The sequence below is a fragment of the Didymella exigua genome (assembly GCF_010094145.1).
Source record: "Didymella exigua CBS 183.55 unplaced genomic scaffold M421scaffold_1, whole genome shotgun sequence".
Taxonomy (NCBI): domain Eukaryota; kingdom Fungi; phylum Ascomycota; class Dothideomycetes; order Pleosporales; family Didymellaceae; genus Didymella; species Didymella exigua.
The window spans coordinates 1,095,457-1,111,810 of NW_022984775.1; the positions used below are offsets into that span (position 1 = coordinate 1,095,457).

General features: G+C 57.4%; 8 protein-coding genes across 8 annotated transcripts; 3 read left to right on the plus strand and 5 right to left on the minus strand.

Annotated features, from left to right (window-relative positions):
- Positions 1-411: 411 nt before the first annotated feature.
- M421DRAFT_51191 (peroxiredoxin TSA1) lies at positions 412-1,142 on the plus strand (the record flags this gene model as incomplete). Its single annotated transcript, XM_033594907.1, has 2 exons — positions 412-502; positions 577-1,142. The coding sequence occupies 2 exons, from the start codon at positions 412-414 to the stop codon at positions 1,140-1,142; spliced, it is 657 nt and encodes a 218-aa protein (XP_033454478.1).
- A 353-nt stretch (positions 1,143-1,495) lies between these two features.
- Positions 1,496-3,311, minus strand: M421DRAFT_50856 (phytoene dehydrogenase; the record flags this gene model as incomplete). The annotated part of the gene is made up of 2 exons (XM_033594870.1): positions 1,496-3,094; positions 3,144-3,311. 2 exons carry the CDS (start codon positions 3,309-3,311, stop codon positions 1,496-1,498), a joined length of 1,767 nt encoding a protein of 588 aa, XP_033454479.1.
- Positions 3,312-4,371: 1,060 nt separating this feature from the next.
- Positions 4,372-5,971, minus strand: M421DRAFT_116119 (Di-copper centre-containing protein). Its single transcript, XM_033587251.1, has 4 exons — positions 5,616-5,971; positions 5,385-5,565; positions 4,892-5,337; positions 4,372-4,844 (listed from the first exon to the last, which is right to left on the minus strand). Exons 1-4 carry the CDS (start codon positions 5,789-5,791, stop codon positions 4,511-4,513), a joined length of 1,137 nt encoding a protein of 378 aa, XP_033454480.1. The 5' UTR covers positions 5,792-5,971; the 3' UTR covers positions 4,372-4,510.
- A 438-nt stretch (positions 5,972-6,409) lies between these two features.
- M421DRAFT_116538 (uncharacterized protein) lies at positions 6,410-8,680 on the plus strand. Its single transcript, XM_033587255.1, has one exon. It carries the CDS (start codon positions 6,511-6,513, stop codon positions 8,491-8,493), a length of 1,983 nt encoding a protein of 660 aa, XP_033454481.1. The 5' UTR covers positions 6,410-6,510; the 3' UTR covers positions 8,494-8,680.
- Positions 8,681-8,746: 66 nt separating this feature from the next.
- Positions 8,747-11,113, minus strand: M421DRAFT_50043 (Annexin; the record flags this gene model as incomplete). Its single annotated transcript, XM_033594792.1, has 4 exons — positions 8,747-9,079; positions 9,136-9,847; positions 9,917-10,822; positions 10,920-11,113. 4 exons carry the CDS (start codon positions 11,111-11,113, stop codon positions 8,747-8,749), a joined length of 2,145 nt encoding a protein of 714 aa, XP_033454482.1.
- A 787-nt stretch (positions 11,114-11,900) lies between these two features.
- On the plus strand, positions 11,901-13,059 carry M421DRAFT_97194 (uncharacterized protein; the record flags this gene model as incomplete). The annotated part of the gene is made up of 2 exons (XM_033598473.1): positions 11,901-12,763; positions 12,960-13,059. The coding sequence occupies 2 exons, from the start codon at positions 11,901-11,903 to the stop codon at positions 13,057-13,059; spliced, it is 963 nt and encodes a 320-aa protein (XP_033454483.1).
- Positions 13,060-13,258: 199 nt separating this feature from the next.
- M421DRAFT_88238 (GPI2-domain-containing protein) lies at positions 13,259-13,980 on the minus strand (the record flags this gene model as incomplete). Its single annotated transcript, XM_033597646.1, has 2 exons — positions 13,259-13,791; positions 13,842-13,980. 2 exons carry the CDS (start codon positions 13,978-13,980, stop codon positions 13,259-13,261), a joined length of 672 nt encoding a protein of 223 aa, XP_033454484.1.
- A 162-nt stretch (positions 13,981-14,142) lies between these two features.
- Positions 14,143-16,246, minus strand: M421DRAFT_415278 (uncharacterized protein). The gene is made up of 3 exons (XM_033590637.1): positions 16,071-16,246; positions 15,906-16,005; positions 14,143-15,857 (listed from the first exon to the last, which is right to left on the minus strand). Exons 1-3 carry the CDS (start codon positions 16,091-16,093, stop codon positions 14,202-14,204), a joined length of 1,779 nt encoding a protein of 592 aa, XP_033454485.1. The 5' UTR covers positions 16,094-16,246; the 3' UTR covers positions 14,143-14,201.
- Positions 16,247-16,354: the final 108 nt, after the last annotated feature.

The window sequence follows — 16,354 nt, forward strand, 5'->3', positions numbered from 1 at the left end:
CCGCCGATGACGGAAGTCTGTAGCGGCCCGCTGCACATGCTCGTGGCTGACAGCAGCAGGAAAACCTTGAAGAGATTGATGTCCCTTGCGACTGCTAACCGTCAGTGGTGGTATAAGATCCTATAAATCACCGCGCGAGTCTCCGAGCCCGCCACACAGACGCTGTGCGAATCGTATATTGTACCTAATCGTAAGTACCATTCACCTTGCCCTAACCCGATTCAGATCCGCTTTCAATCGTCTTGTCGCAAAACATCTGCTGATACAGAACCTTCCAGTCTGCTATCTACTCTCACCTACAACCTAAAGTCTCGACTGCTTCACAGAAGCTACGCCCGCCAGTTTTCTCAGCGACCGCCACCTCGACATCGGACCTCGGACCCGTTGCGCTGCTCGCGCTCTAAGATCGCCATGTCTTTCCCTGCCTACACCCCCAAGGCCCGCGTCCAGAAGCCCGCGCCCGCCTTCTCTGGCACCGCTGTCGTCGATGGCGCCTTCGAGGGTACGCTCAATTGCCTCGTGCACACCAGCCACAGCCAATTGAAGATCAGACTGCTCAGTGCTAACACTCCTCAGATGTCAGCCTCACCCAGTACACCTCCAACAAGCAGTGGCTGGTCCTCGGCTTCGTGCCCATGGCCTGGACTTTCGTGTGCCCGACCGAGATCCTGGCGTTCAGCGACCGCGCACCCGACTTCGAAGCCCGCGGCGCCCGCGTCGTATTCGCGTCGACTGACTCGGAGTACTCGCTCCTCGCCTGGACCAACACATCGAAGAAGGACGGCGGCCTGGGCAAGATCAACATCCCCCTGCTGTCGGACAAGAACCACTCCATCAGCAAGGACTACGGCGTGCTGATCGAGGAGGAGGGCATTGCGCTGCGCGGTCTTTTCCTGATCGACCCCAGCGGCGTGCTGAGGCAGATCACCGTCAACGACTTGCCTGTTGGCAGGAGCGTGGATGAGGCACTCCGTCTGATCGACGCTTTCCAGTTCACAGACAAGTACGGCGAGGTGTGCCCTGCCAACTGGAACCCGGGCATGGACACGATCAAGGCGACGCCTGAGGGCATCAAGGAGTACCATGGCCGGAACGGCGATGAGAAGATGAGTGATGCCAAGGTTACCAATGGTGCGCACTAGTCTTGTCCTGTGGTTCCTGAAGCAAGCGAGTAGAGGGCTCTGGGGAGCGTCTGGTTGCATTTCTTTGAAGCATTGCGGATGGCGCTAGTATAGACATGATTTGACGGCTGCTACATGCGCGCTTGAGGCGCGTGTGTAGGCTGCTTGTAGACCATAGACTGATATCAATTGACTACTGAGCTTCCAAGCACTTCCAAGCACTCACAAGCACTCACAAGCACTCAAACGAATTTACAGATCAGAGATTACCAAAATGCATTAAGGTTATGACCATTACATCGCCGCGATCATCTTTGGTCTAGACGAGTCCTCTGGCTACAACAGCAGTCTCAAGCAAACCTCTCCCAACACGCTTACGACAAAACACTCACCCCTCGACTCGTCCCAGTCCAGAGGTAGAACGCAACCAGCGCCAGAAACACCGGCACCCACCACTGCAGCCAAATCGCATAGGCCGTCTTGTTCTGCACATCTAGATGGCTCTTGAGCGGCACTCCCCACTTCCCCATGACCCTGTATTCTTCCCTCATCGTCGCCATCTCGCCCTTATCCATACCCTTCGGCTCCATCCTCAGCTTCGCTAGGATCTCATCGCTCACCAGCTTCGCGCCGGCAAGCACAATCGGCACCCCAGTCCCCGGATGCGCGCTCGCGCCCACGAAATACAGATCCTCAATGGATGCATGCTTGGTCTTGGGGCGGAACGCGAGGACGTTGAAGAAGCTGTGGCTCAGGCCCAGGATGGCGCCGCGGTCGAGGTTGAACGTGGACTTCCATGTGACGGGGGTGTTTACGACTTCTTTCACAATGTGTGCGCCGACGTCGATGTGCAGGCGCGCTTCGATCGTCTTCAGGATCGTGGAGCGCGCCATTTGCACCATGGCGTTGAAGTCTTGCGTCCGGCCGCCGCTGTCTTTGGAGCCTTTGTGCGCGTCGGAGCCGTAGTCTTCCAGGTGCCCGACGGGCACGAGGACGACGAGGGAGTCGCAGCCCTTGGGTGCTGCCGAGGGGTCGACGCGGGAGGGTACGTTTACGTAGAAGCTGGGCTGGTCGGGGATGAGGTGTTTCTTGAAGATGCTGTCGAACGACTCTTTGTAGTCTTCTGCGAGGAAGATGTTGTGTGCTGAGAGTTCGGGGAACTGCTTGTCGAGCGCCCAGTAGAAGGATATGCTCGAACACGAAGCTTTGCGGCCTTGGAGGGATTTGGCGTAGCTGGAGTTCGGAAGAAGCTCGTTGTAGGCGTATGTCAAGTCAGCGTTGCAGACAACCAGGTCTGCAGTCAAGGGCGGCCTGCCGTCCTGGAATGTAACTCCTGTGGCGCGTTTCCCGTCGTTGGAGAGCTGTATCCCTGAGATGGGGCTGTTGAACATGTATTCTACACCAGCGCGCTCGCCGACGTTCACCAGGCCCTCGATGACCTTGTGGAACCCACCGATGGGATACCAGATCCCCTCAGCGAGCTCCGTGTACTGCAAAAGACTATATGTTCCGGGGGCATCGAAAGGACTCATGCCCATGTACATACTCGCGAATGTGAAAACTCTCCGTAATCTCTCGGTGCGGAAGTAGATGGAGGCTCGCGTATATATGCTCTCGAAAGGGTGCAGGGCAATCAGATGGCGCAAGAAACTCGGGCGGACCATGCTGAAAAGCGAGTAGAAGTTCCTCTTCAGCACATGGATAACCGACAGCTCGTAATGACGGTGCGCTTCCTGCAGGAACCCAAGATAGCGCTCGAATCCGTCCTTGCCCTCAAATCGCTCTACCTCCTCTTTCATGATCGCAACATCGGTAGATAGCTTGAAGTTTGTCCCATCATGGAAATGGACATTGTAGTTCGGATTGCACTTGACCAGATGGACGCCCTCGTCCTCCAGTGAAGTGCCAAGGTCCTGGAATGTCTCTTTGAAGAGCTCTGGCAGAAGAAGCAGACTGGGTCCCTGGTCGAATCTCTACGAAGCTGTCAGTCTCAATCTTCCTCCCGCGCCTGGGGTATCGTACGTAACCATCGCGGTGTATCAAGCTGCACCTTCCACCCGAGAAGTCGTTTTTCTCAACAAGCGTTACTTTGCATCCGGCCTGAGCGAGGCGCGCAGCCGTCGCAACACCACCGGCACCAGCACCGACAACAATCACACTGGGGCGCGCGTCGAAGTCTTGTTTTCCCATCTTCACTGGAATCCTGGAATAGCGATCTTAGGACCAGGAACGACCGCGTGGTAGAAACGCGTCTTTACGCGGTTCCTACGAGTGGCGCAGACGTCCTAATTCACAAAGTCATGACGTTTTGACAAAGTGAGCTCAGTAGCGAGTGGAGCCCTGAGGGAGCCGCAACCACACGATAGCACTCCTGCAGGCCAGGGCAACTGCCGCTTGCATGTGATTGTGATCGTTTTGAGACGATACATCGCGTTGAACTCGCAACGTGCGCGCGGCCGGCAGCTTGCTGTGGTGCGCAGCTCAGCCGCATCACCGCATCTTGTGGATTGCCCAATCGGTTTGTTCCGAACTCTGCTGCGCAATTTCTGGACACACATGAATTACTTTCAAAGTACTGCAGTTTCTATTGCCATGCGATACAATTCCAAGATGGGCGCCGCGCATTGTTGCATTCAGCGTTCCGAGGTGGTGTCTGCGCGCCTTCCTTCAAGCGCTCCCGGGTACTTCTTTCGCTGAAGAGACAGCAACGAGACATTGACGCCTTCGTGACCACGCAAACAGAACAGCGACTCAGATCTTGTGGCCGAGTATCCCGTTGATATTACACATAAATGGGCCAGACATGACGCTTGCGCTGCGCTTACAACGGTGACTCTCGCCCTCACCTCATAACAACGTCATTATTTAAACAATCAGATGGTGAACATACAAATGCGAAAGCCACGATTGAGGAATTTTGTACCAGGCCGCATACATGAAGACTGGCACAAAGCTGTCCATAAACATATCTGATAGCATCAAAGAAAAGACTGAGACAACCTACACCATGAAGAATGCCATCACAGGAGCCGCGGCACCGTCAGCAGGTAGTCGTCAAGGCGAGCCTTGTCATCGACCAGCTCACACACCATTCTCATCGTCGAACGAGTAGCGATGCGCAAAAGCCGGCACCTCGACCGTCCAAGTAAACCGCACCGATGAGAAGAACGACGGCTACAAAAATACAGAGATGCCTACCGCGGACACGCCGCGGCAAGGGCCTAGAATGGAGACATGTAGGGTCAGCAAACGATCGTGATGTGCGATGAGACGATCACGTAGCTAACGAGGTATCCATGTGGTCTCGATTACGAGCACAGTATCTCTTTTGGCCCTTCGTCGAGTCTATATTCGTGTTCGTGGTATACATTTGTGCCTGCGCCCCTCGCTCATTGGTACACATAGCACAGCCCATTCCCCAACGTATCAGTCAGGTCTCCGATCGTCGTAGGTTCCATGTCCAAGTAATTCAACTCGATGAGATCCTCCAAAGTAGCGTCGCGGCTCGGCGGGTTGTTGTTCAGCGTGATCGTGCCGGCAACGGTTTTCGCCTGGTCCAAGTGCAGGGCTTGCCAGATCCAGTAGACGCGGTCGACCATGGCGTGGTGCAGGAAGAAGACTGGATCGACGGGCGAGGAGAAGATGTCGCCCGCGTCACCGCCGATGCTGAAGTGGCCTGCGGCGTGTAGGCCGAGGAAACCGTCGGAGAAGCGCCCTTGGAGCCTGTCGATTGTTAGCAATGGCGATGCGCGGATTGTGCAGCTACGTACTCGTTTTGGAACAGGCTAAGCGACTTCGACGCCGCGCCCGTTGTGATGTTGAGCAGGTTCGCATCGGTGAGCCAGTTCGAAGAAGCATATGTCGTCAGGTCTCTCTTGAGACAGCGCGGGTTATACGATAGACTGCCATTGACCCTCTCCTGGCCCCTCATAGTCGGCGACACAGGGCCGAGATTCGCAGTCATGCCTTTGAACGGGCCTCCTAGGAGACATCCGCCGCCTTCTCCCGAGGGTAGGAAGATGGTGCCGCCACCGCCCACGCTGCCGTTGTGAGCAACGAAGGATCCGTCGCCGCTCATACTTGTTGCGGAGCCGTCGAATACGGGAGAGGCTTTGAGGTTGGACTGGTGCGAGAACCAGTTCCAGTAGGGCTGATAGCCGGCGTAGTCGCACTCTTCTCTTAGAGCTTTCTCATAGGCGTAGACGAACATGCGGTGCTGGATGGTGTCAGCACGCCGTATTATGTGAAGATCAGAATGCTTACCCAGGTCAAGAAGTTGCCGGTGCCGTGGATCGTGAGCGTCTGATTGATGTGTTGTCCGACGAAATCGTCGTATCGGTTGCGAGCACCTGGGACCAGGGCTGGGTCGGATTTCGAAGGCGAAGCGAGCAGGCATTGTACGGCGGTTGTGTAGGCTTTGCGTTCCTTGCCCGACATTGAGGCCCTGGCTCTTGCTCAGGTCTCTGTCCAATTGCCTAGGAGTGTAGAACTTACCAGTCCTTTCGAACAGCCGCCTTCGATAGCTTGCATGTTTGAGGACCATGCGTTTTCACTCCTTTCAATGCTGCGATTGCTTGGTGTTGTAGATCGCCGACTACATCTCGGGGTTTAGCTACAGCTCCCTGGACAGTAGCAACGAAGGCGAGCACATGAACAACGGGAAGCAACATATTGGCAAAGAAAGAGACAGGACTTGACAGTAAAGATTGAACAGCACATCTTCGACGACAACAGGGAGCATTGTATTCCTACAACACCCCAGCTGCTGACGACGGCTGTGCGCAGCTTCAAGCATGCCTATTGGCTCTACTGCAGCATCCCTGAGGTGCAAGGAGTGCTAGAACCGCGAAGGAAGCTCGAATTTTCACACTAAGTCATGGTCGGAACAAGCCTTAGTATTGTGCTCGGTCGGGGCCAATGCTCCGGTGGTCTTAGTTAGTAGCCGTCCGAGATCCATTCTGGCCTCCGACTGTTGTACAGTACGAGTAACACTTCTAGCAGAAGAGTATCGTTTTCGCGAGTAGTTGCTATTTAGGCAAACCGCAGCCACATTTTGCAAACATTCCGAAGTTTCGGCAGTTCGAAGTACTGCGCACCTCGGCACCTCGCGTGGATTGCTGACAACGACGAGCCCTGCCCAGCCGTGAGTGTAAAAGGGATCCAGACTGGTCGCGATAACCGCTGGGCTGCAGGGGCATCGTGCCGAACTCCAGGGCGTAATCCTATATCGTTTAAGATACCGGACGTGTCCGACACCCAGTAGAGCCTCGATAGCTGCGTTTCTCGTTGTGGAGCGAAGTGATGTAGTAAGAAGTTGGGCAGGCGATGCTAGCTTCGGCCTCGGCCTTCCTCCTGTCTTCCGTCCAGCCCACACCGCACTTCTCCCCACATGGAACCTCGAATAGCGACACTGCTAGATCAACAGCCCTACAGGAGACTCACTCTTGACCCTTCTGTACTGACCACTCCTGCGTCCGTGGGTCCCCGGTACATCGAGCTTTCATCTGGTGCTAGCGCAGGGCATTCAAGCCCTGAACCTCACGGCCACCATGATCATGTCGATGCCAGACACAAGACCTCATCGCAGGCACACTCGGGCGCGCCGCTCGCCCGAGTGTTGAATGATCCATTGTCCTCGTCTCCAGTCTTTCAAGCTTCGTCTGGTCGTCAAACGTCACAGCATGCTGCTTTCCGTCCCAGGAGTGATGTTCCAGTCTCAGGCCCTTCCGCGGGCTCTCCTGACGCACCTAGGAGAGGTGAACAGCCCAGCTCTGTCGGTTACGCTGGCGCCGACGTGTCGTTGATACAGTTGCCAAAGCCCCCACAAGCCCCAAGAAGACCTGCAAAGAGGCCTAGGATCCCGCCACTGCTGCAGGGTCTTCATCAACCACCGCCGCTGCCACCCAAGAATAAATTATTTCCGCCCATCAGCGAAAGAAGCGGGCTTGGAAGCGAAGTGGGTGACCGGTTCAGTCTCACGAGTGCGTTTCCCTCAAGCGGCACGGAAGAACTAGCCAAAGCTCCGGCCTCGCCAGAGAAAAGAAGTGAGCCCGCAAGTGTTGATGTAGGACAGCCGGAGAGTACGTGTGATGCTCCGATAGCACCTCTGGATCAGGAAACAAGCAATGGGAATATATCAGACCCGTCATTGGCGACGCTGACTGCGAGTCGACGTCAGACAAAGGTCAAGACAGCACGCAAGCGAACAAAATGGACACAGAAAGAAACAGAAGACCTGCTTATCGGAGTCAGCAGGTTCGGTATCGGCAGGTGGAAGCAGATTCTCGAGAGTGCAGATCTCCACTTCCAGGGGCGGACGGCGGTGGATCTCAAAGATCGATTCCGCGTGTGCCGGCCTGGTGAAGGACTGAAGGCCAGGAAAGGAGCCGTGCCGGAAAAGGCAAGGGCTGCAAGTTCAACAGACACAACTCAAGCCAGCAGCGAGGCCACACGTCCGGCTGCCGAGAAAGCTCCCATGCAGCGCGGCACGTCTGCTCAACAAGCGTCGATGGAGGACGAGGGCACAAACGATCAAGCCTCTACCAAGCGGGCCGGCGTCTACGGGCCTTTCATGAAGAGCCAGCGCAGAGCGCGGCGCGAATTCAGCGGCGAAGACGACAAGAACCTACTCAAAGGCTTCAAGCGGCACGGCGCCGTGTGGCACGCGATGCGCGACGACGTGGAACTGGGCTTCGGCATGCGCCACGCCACGGACCTGCGCGACCGCTTCCGCATCAGGTATCCAGAACGGTTCGCAAAGGCCGGCTACAAGCTCAAGCCCAAGGAGGCGCGCGCACTCCGAGAAGCAGAGGAACTGAAGGCGCAGAAGGATCAAACATGGCGGCCCCCATCGCCGAGCGTGACAAGCACTGCACCAGTACCAGCCAGCACGGCTCCCAAGCCCGCAGCAACGCGGCCCACATTCGAGCTGACGACGGACTTCACCTTCGACGACGACGACGGTGGCGACCGAAGCCCCATCGTGCTGAACCGCAACATCCTGCAATGGGCCGACGAGCACTCCTCTAACCCCGCGACCAGCGCAGCACAAGCACTCCACACAGCCACTCACCCGGCAGCCGAGCCGCTCTACAACCCGTTCGGCGGCGCCTCAGACGGGCTGCACATCAACCCGCTGGCGACGCTGAAGCTGCCGTGCGCGCACTGGAGCCGTGCCATGACGAACGCCTCGCTGCCGCCGCCGACCCGGACTCAGCCGGCGATGCGGACGCCGAACCTGCCCAACATAGTGTTTCCTTATGTGCCGAGTGCGAGCGCACGAAACACCGTGCACAATCTGCCTGCGCCGGCGGACATTCTGTCGGAGCGGCAGGCCGGGGCTGGAGAGGGGCATGTGTGGATTGGCCAGTAGACAGATGAATTTACGACTTGTCACGATGTATTTTTTCAGCGTGGCACATTGTGGACATGAATTCACAACTTGTCACGATGCATTTCTTCAGCGTAGCACAGTGGGTGCACGAATTCACATCTCGCAATGTATTTCATCTCGCAATGTATTTTATCTCACAGTGTATTTCATCTCACGATGCATTTTTCAACGTAGCACATTATGGATTCATGACTGCACGGCCACAGCCCGTAACGATCTCCCCCCCATGACCTCACCGCGCCGCCTGACACAGCGCGAGGCAAAAGTCCCTGAACTCGCCCTTGGTCGCCTCCTCGACGTCCTCCTCGACCACGCGGCCGTACTTGTCCTCGTACTCTGCCTTGACGCGCGCCATGTGCATGCGGTCCCAGTGCAGCCGCACAAGCCGGCTGACGAGCAGCTCGTACCGCTGCTGGCGCTCGTGCTTGGAGCTCGTCTTGTCGCGGCTCGAGCGCGCCCCCGCCGCAGGCGGCTCGATGAGGTCCACGAGCGCGTGGTGCAGCAGCATGGCGTCGCGGGCGGGGCGGTTGATGACGCCGTTGAGAATGTGTGCGATGACTTCGCCCTGGGCGTATGGTTAGCATCGAGTCCCAGCAGGCGGGCAAGAAGACGTCGACTCACGACGAGGTTGTTGCTCTTGCGCAGGCAGTCGCGCGCGAAGCTGCCCTGGTACTTGCGCTCGTACGTGCGCAGACAGTCGCGCAGATGGGCGTCGGAGCGGCGGACGACGACGCCCAGGATGGCGCTCTCGCCGCCCTCGCGCGCCTGCAGCGCCTTGTACAGCGTGTCGACGTCGCGGTTTCGGTAGTCGACGGGCCAGACGTCGCTCTCCTCCTGGCGCTCGCCCTCGAGCGCCATCAGCACGGCTTTGCGGAACTTGTCCGCCTTGAGCTCCTTGTCCATGCACTTGACCAGCGAGTCGCCGTACCGCTTGTCTTTGAAGCTGTCGCAGATGGCGCGCATCTCGTGGTTCTGCCGCCCCATGAGCGCTTCGATGAGCAGCTCTCGTCGCGCGCTGTTGCTCTGGTACCAGTAGTTCGCCCAGTAGCCCTCGCCCTCGTACCGCCCCAGCGCCGTCACGTAGGCGATCTTGCCCAGATTGCCGCTGGTCTTGAGCTTGATGTGTTTCGCCATGTTGATCCCCCGGCCTTGCACCTTGCAGTGCCGCTTGTATTCTGTGCGCAGCTCGAGCATCTGGTCGTGCGAGAGCGCAGGCAGGATGTCGATGAGCGCGTCGACGTCGGGGGTTCGGGCGGACAGGGCGTCGACAATGGCGAGCGCGTCGGGTTCGGCGTCGTAGACGCGGGCGCGGCGCTCTTCCTTGCGGTCGTCTCTCCTGCGGTCGTCTCTCCTGCGGTCGCGGTCGCGGTCGTCGTGGGATGCATACGGGTCACGTGCAGACGAGTTGTACGCTTCGAGGGCGAGCTTGTCTTTGCGCCTCGAGGGGGGGAGCGGGCTGGGGGAGCGGCCGGAGCGCGAGTGCGCGCGGCGTCGACCGTGGACCGACTGCCTGGACTCGCGCGGAGAGAGGCTGTCGAGGGGCTGCAGGTGGTCGACGTCGTCGTCGTCGAGCATCATGGCCTGTGGCATCGGGCTGATGGACTGGTACACGCCCCGGTACGCTTCCAGTAGCGGACTAGGTGGAGGCAGCCCGCCGCCGCCTGGGAAGCTTCCCGGCATGCCGCCAGGGACGATGCCGTGCAGGTCTGGTCGGCTCCCGCTCACGGACAGCCTGTCCATGCCCTGCGTGAGCCCGGGGCCGCCGCCGCCGACGGAGAGACTGTGCGGGCGCATGGCGGGCGACGGCGGCGCATTGGACCTCCCTCCGCCGCCGCCGCCGGGGACCATCTCGACGACCCTGCGGCCATCGTAGCCCGAGTGCGTGCCCATGGGCGGCGGGGGGTACGGCGGCTGGTGGCCCACGGGCGGCGCGGCGGGAGCGTGTGAGACGGCAGCATACTGCGCTGGTGGTGGAGCATACGTGGGACTCATGGGTTGGGCCGTGTGTCTTATGGCGGGCTGCTGCTGCTGCTGCTGCGCGGCGCCGGCGACGGGCGTCGCGCTGAAGGTGATCTTGTCGGGCGCCTGCGCATACTGGAAGCTGCCGGCGGCGTCTCTCGCGGGCGCCGTCGTGTATGCAAACTGCTGGCCCGTGTTGGGCGTCGTCGTGTACTGGATGTTGCCCTGCTGCGAGTACACGGGCTGCTGGTATTGGGCGGCCGCTTGTGCCTGCTGCAGGTAGGCAGGGCGCTGCTCGGGGGGCAGATCTGCATAGTTGCCCATGGTGACGGGCTCGTTCGCGCTTCTGCTCGCCATGTCTCAGTGCCCGTCGCGCGGGATGTCGGCCGGGATGGCTCGAGGCGCGTCTTGAAGCGTGCTGCTCAGCGCTCAGACGGGGGACTCACGTTGGATACCCGAGTGGCTGCCTGGTCTCGTACTGAGGGGTGCCCATTGGTGCGTACTCTTGTGCACTGTAATGCTGACCCGGCCCAAACTCAGCGCGCACATGGCTGTGGCTGCGACTGCGGCTGCGCTCCCTTGCGCGCCCTGGCGACTTGGAACGCGACCGTCGCGAATGCTCGTCCGGGCGCAACGACATACGGTAGGGCGGAGATGTGCGAGTGGTGTTTACGATACTCCAAAGTCAACTGGCTGACTCACTCCACTTCTCGCCAGCCTGCGCACAGGAGCACAGTGGAGGCTGGGAACCACTTCTGCCCCATTGCGGAGTAACCGCCATGGCGGGGCCTCCAGCTCTGTTTGTCGCTTGTGCCCGTGGTGAGGCTCTACCGCGCGCGAGAGTGGGTCGAGGGCGGTGAGTCTGCCCTACCCGCGTCGACCATGGAGGTCTGAACGTTTGAACCGCCATGGGCCACAAGGAAGTGCCGCGTGGTTCAAACATCAGCAGCTCGCTCGCTTGTCGTCAAACTTTCTTAGACCCTTCGCTTCACACGTCACTTCCACCGCCGAGCAATCAGCGATAGCGTGGGCGTGTGCGTGGGTGTGGGCGTGGGCGTGTTGAGCCCCCATGTCCACTTTTTGTCGGCCAGAGTCGCGAAATTTGACTCGCATGTCAGGGTAGCCCGGCTCTAATTCTGGAGAAATTTTGGAAACGACTGCTAGAGTTGCTCGTAGCCCGGAAAATAATGGAATGGGAGCGTCGACTCGACACGAACGTGCGCATCTGTCAGCTTCTGACCACTCATGCTCACTGCTCTCGCTCGGAACGGACCCACATTGGACGCGGCGACGCCATGTCGCCAGATGAAGCGACGCAGCTGAGCTTGCTATGGAGCGGTGTCCGTGTGCCTGAGTCAAATCATGTAATATAGATAAGACACCGCCGGTCCTGACTTTGCATCTGTTGGCTCGAATATTCATCCATCATGTCGTCCTCTGTGATTGCCTACTCGGCCAACCTCCAAACCCAGTCGCGACTGGTCCAATTACCACAAGAAATCAAAGACCTCGTCTTCCATCGGTGCTTCACCGCCGATGGCGCCATCGTCGAGCCAATACCCAGTAGTGGATCTGCAAAGAGCGATGTCCCTCGCAGGATGGGTGTGAATCTGTTGCAGACCTGCCGCAGACTCTACCATGAGACAGATCGCCGATCCCTGTTCACCCAGAATACTTTCCGTTTCAGCACCGTCGACCGTATGAGCACCTACCTGGCGTCGCTCAGTCCTGTCCACAGCGCCTGTATCCGCCATGTCGAGATCGACGCCCAAAGTCTTCACTCCAACCATCCAGGAGTAGCTCGTGAATGGCTGCAGTACTTGTCATGGGGCAACGGCCACTGGGACAAGTCTCCCGGTTCTCTGCGCGCAGACGCTCCCGGACTGAAGTGTCTTCGGTTGAACTTCGAGTCGTGGCCCAGGATCGCCATGAAGAGGGTTGAGCTCTGGAACCAGCTGAGGAACATGCTGGCCAAGATCGAGGGTCTCGAGCGAGTAGTCGTGATCGGTGCCAGCAAGGGCGCTGCAATGGCCAAGCGAGCACCATTCTCCCCAGTTCACTATGTAGGAGGCGACGATGTCGGTGTTGATGATTTGGTCCCTCGCATGTGGTCTACTGTCGGCGCATCAGACAGATCCAAGATCGTAAGGTGGACCCGCGTTGACGGCAAGCTGGAGCTGGAAGTCGTGTCGATTTCCTATTTGTTGAAAAGTGTCGACCCTTACTGGTATGGTCCTTCAGTGAGGAAAAGCCACACAGACCCGTGGCCAGAGAATGGTTCGTGCACCCTGTTCGGATATGAAAACCGCGATTCGGACGTCACGGAGCCGACAACGAAAGGCCTCAATCCCAGCGTCGTCGAATGATCGGTCTCGCTGGATCCCAGGGACCATGGATCTCGTTCTTGTACTTCTGCAGTCCAATCAGCCACCAGCTGCAGATGCCCATCACAAGGAACGTTAGAATGCTGCCAAGCACCACTCCAGCGATGAAAGCACCTTTACCGCCTCCGGTCAATGTCACAAAAACGCCGCCCCAAGCAGCTATAACCAAGACGATCGTGAGAGTGAGATGTCCTTGCCATGAGCGAGCCCGCAGTTCGCGGCGGAATATAGGGAAGAGACCGAAGACTTCGATGGAAAAGAGTGTCAGAGAGAACACATGAGTAGTAGATGGGAGCCGCGAAGCCAGAACAGTAGACGCCATCATAGCAGAGTTTGTCGAGATAGACGCAGGAAGCCTGTAGCATTATTAGCATGCGTAGCGAATAGACATCATTGAGATCTTACTGAGCTCCTGGCCCACTGCTATAGTCGAAGAAAGCCACATTCATCATGAGAAGCCATGTGCTGATAGCCCAGATCGAGTCGCTCGTTGTCGACTTGGTCAAAGATTTGAGTATGGGGCTTAGTCCTAGCAGAGCAGCGTAGATCAGGACAGCCGACTTTATGGTGGATACTCGTTGTTGATACCGCGAGGTCGGAGCAAAGATTGAGTCCGATTGCGAGTCATTTGCTTCGCCTGCGTCTGGCCCTTTCGCAGCTGTATTGTCGTTTGCTTCTAGCTCTTGGCCCTGCCAGTGGTCCCACAACACCCAAGCTAGTACGGTGCACCCAGTCGCCCACCCTACAACTGACAATGGAGATACGTTTCCTTGGATGATGGCGACGAAGCAACAGCAGAAGATGGCGACTGATGCGAGGTGCTGCACGATGATGGTGGTGTCGCCCATGAGCGACCAGAACTCATACGGCTGTAAACGCGGATTGCGTTGTAAATGATCTAGGAACGTCTTCTCATCCGTATAATTGTCAGGAACTGTAACATGTCAGTCTACAGTCATTGTAGAAAGCTGGCATTACACTGACATGGTTGCTTGAACCACAGCAACTTCTTGTAGTGACTCTTCGATCTTCTGCTAGTACTGCGCGCATCTCGTCTCCTCCTGCCAGATGCTGATGGTTTGAAAAACGCATCTACGGGGTCCAGGAGACGGCTGGACTCCATGTTGTCGCTCATGTGCGCTGCGCGATGATGATGATGGTGTTGTTGGTGTATGTGAGGTGGTTACTGCTTTCGGAGGTCACACGCTAGACATTTGGCCCCACTTTGCATCCAGTACCCTCCTCACGGCCTTGAGCGCCGAAGCAAGAGACAATATACGAAGCACTGATCAATAGTTCGCACGATCTATTCATTAAGCTTGTGGTTGTGTGTTAGATCGACGACTAGGGTCCGCATCTCGACTTGCTCGTCTGGTTCAATGTCTGCCAGGCTACAAGAAGTCTTCTCCATTTCGGCACGGTTGCGCGACCAGCCTTCACCACGTATCCTTCCTTGCGCAATGTTCTTCCAATCTCCATGTAGCTCTCAACTGCTACTCTTATCGGGCCTGCGGCCTCAGATGGCAGCTGTTCGATCGAGTGCTTGGACTCGTTGTACAGTTTGAAGGCATTGTCTAAGAGGCGGTTTCTTATGCTTTCAACTCGCGGCCCGGAAGGTTCTTTCAGGACAAGTTCTTGACTCAGGCCTGCTTCAGCCAACCACGTCGTTGGAAGATAGACGCGGCCGATCTTGGCGTCCACGGCGATATCCCGAGCGATGTTGACGTACTGCAGCGCGACTCCCATCAGGTTGCCTGCTTTCTCTACCTCATGCTGCCCTGCTTTGCTCAGACTACTGTTGTATGTGCGGAAGATCAGCTCAATGCACATCTGAGCCACTGTACCCGCGACTCGTTCGGAGTATAATTTGAGATCGTCCTCATTTTGAATCGGAGACGATGCAGTGTCGAAAGCAAGATCCATATCAAATCCAAGCAGCAGGTCCTGCAGTGGCTGGCGTGACAACTTGTCGGTAGGCAGCTGTACAAGCGCAGAGCGTGCATCAGCTGGAAACTCCTTGTGAACCAGCTTGATGAGCGCAGGTCTGGACCTGGGCCCACTGTACGCCAAGTCCAAGAATTTATCCAGATGCGCAATCCACCCCCTCGCTTCTGCGGCTGACGCAGCGTTGTCTACCAGATCATCGGCTACACGGCAGAAGGAGTACAGTAGCAGCAGATCGGTGCGGAGAAGCCCTTGGAAGGTCGATGATGCGAGGTAAAAGCTCCTGCTCTTGCGCTTCAAACGGTATACGGCTTCTCGCAAACCCTCAAGACGGGCCTCATCGTACTTCTTCGGCGACACAAACAGCGCTTGCATAAGAACGATCGGCGACGGGAGTTGAGGCGCAGGGTCTGGAAATAGCGAGGGGAATGTGTGCAGGATAGCAAGGGCATTGTCAAAAGCGACCAGACCAAACACAATTAGCGTGTTCGTCGCAAGAAAGAAGATAGCCTCCTCAATCTCCAGTCCATCCCACAAGTGGATTCCGTGTTTTGTGCCCTCACTGATGACCCAGGTGCCTCTCCGTAGAGCCAAGGTGTCGACAATCCAGAGGTACAACGTGGGCAGCCAAATGGGTAACGCGGTGTTGGACAGAGGGAGGCCCAAAATGAACTGGTATGCAAGCGTCCATAGCATCAGTAAGACCGGCCCCGCCCAGACGAGGATCAAGCCTGTGTATGTGCCAGTCACGTTGGCCTTGACACAATACCAGCCATATGCAATGATCGCGGAAATCACCACCTGTCCACCCCACTTCCGGTATTTCCAAGGCGCCGGCGAAGACGGAGTTGCGGCGCGAAGGTAGTTCGGCTGGTATGTAGGCTTGCTGAGCAGCAGGTACAACAGCGAGGTGTTGTAGGTCTGGATCACGAAGAAGAAAACCTCTTCAAGAGGGATATCGAAAAGCGTAGGGCCGACGATGACATGGCTTGGATAACTCCATATCCCAGTGCGAATAAGATATGAGTCCCAGGGGATAGTCGCGGTAACGGCGATCTGCGCTGTCAGTACAGAGCTATGCTTAGAGCGGGTAGATCCTCATACAAATACCAAAAAGCCAACGCGGTAGGTGTCGAGTTTTGACCAGAGCGGGCGGTAGAGGAGGGTGAGAAGCACAGCTGGTGGGATGGTGTACTTCACATGTCTGGTCCCTGCGTGTTAGCATTGAGCTCGAGGCCTGGAGGTTCTGAGCGGGGTGCATGCACGTACACGAGCGCGTAGTCAGTCCCCATTGTCGCAGATCGTAGCGACTGTCGACCCGAACGTGAGACGGAAAACGTGCAATCTACGTCGATTCGAGAACCACGACGCAGAGAAGACACTAGCAACCGCCGCGAGAGTCCGAGAGGTTGTCAGGCACAGGGTGAGCTCAACCATCTTGATCGCGCCCCGTCGACGCCGATTGCCGGTTGCGAGACATCGACTTCAGGAAAACCCATAGGAGCACGTTTCAGATACTGGTACGTGCGCGAATTAAGCTTTCAACTAGCCCT

Coding starts and splice junctions, on each gene's coding strand:
- M421DRAFT_116538 (XM_033587255.1), top strand. CDS start 6,511: ATGGAACCTCGAATAGCGACACTGCTAGATCAACAGCCCTACAGGAGA.
- M421DRAFT_415278 (XM_033590637.1), bottom strand. CDS start 16,093: ATGGGGACTGACTACGCGCTCGT. Junction 16,006..16,070: donor GGGACTGACTACGCGCTCGT/GTACGTGCATGC, acceptor CGCAGGGACCAG/ACATGTGAAGTACACCATCC. Junction 15,858..15,905: donor GCGTTGGCTTTTTGGTATTT/GTATGAGGATCT, acceptor CTGACAGCGCAG/ATCGCCGTTACCGCGACTAT.
- M421DRAFT_116119 (XM_033587251.1), bottom strand. CDS start 5,791: ATGTTGCTTCCCGTTGTTCATGTGCTCGCCTTCGTTGCTACTGTCCAG. Junction 5,566..5,615: donor GCGGCTGTTCGAAAGGACTG/GTAAGTTCTACA, acceptor AGCAAGAGCCAG/GGCCTCAATGTCGGGCAAGG. Junction 4,845..4,891: donor CTTAGCCTGTTCCAAAACGA/GTACGTAGCTGC, acceptor AACAATCGACAG/GCTCCAAGGGCGCTTCTCCG.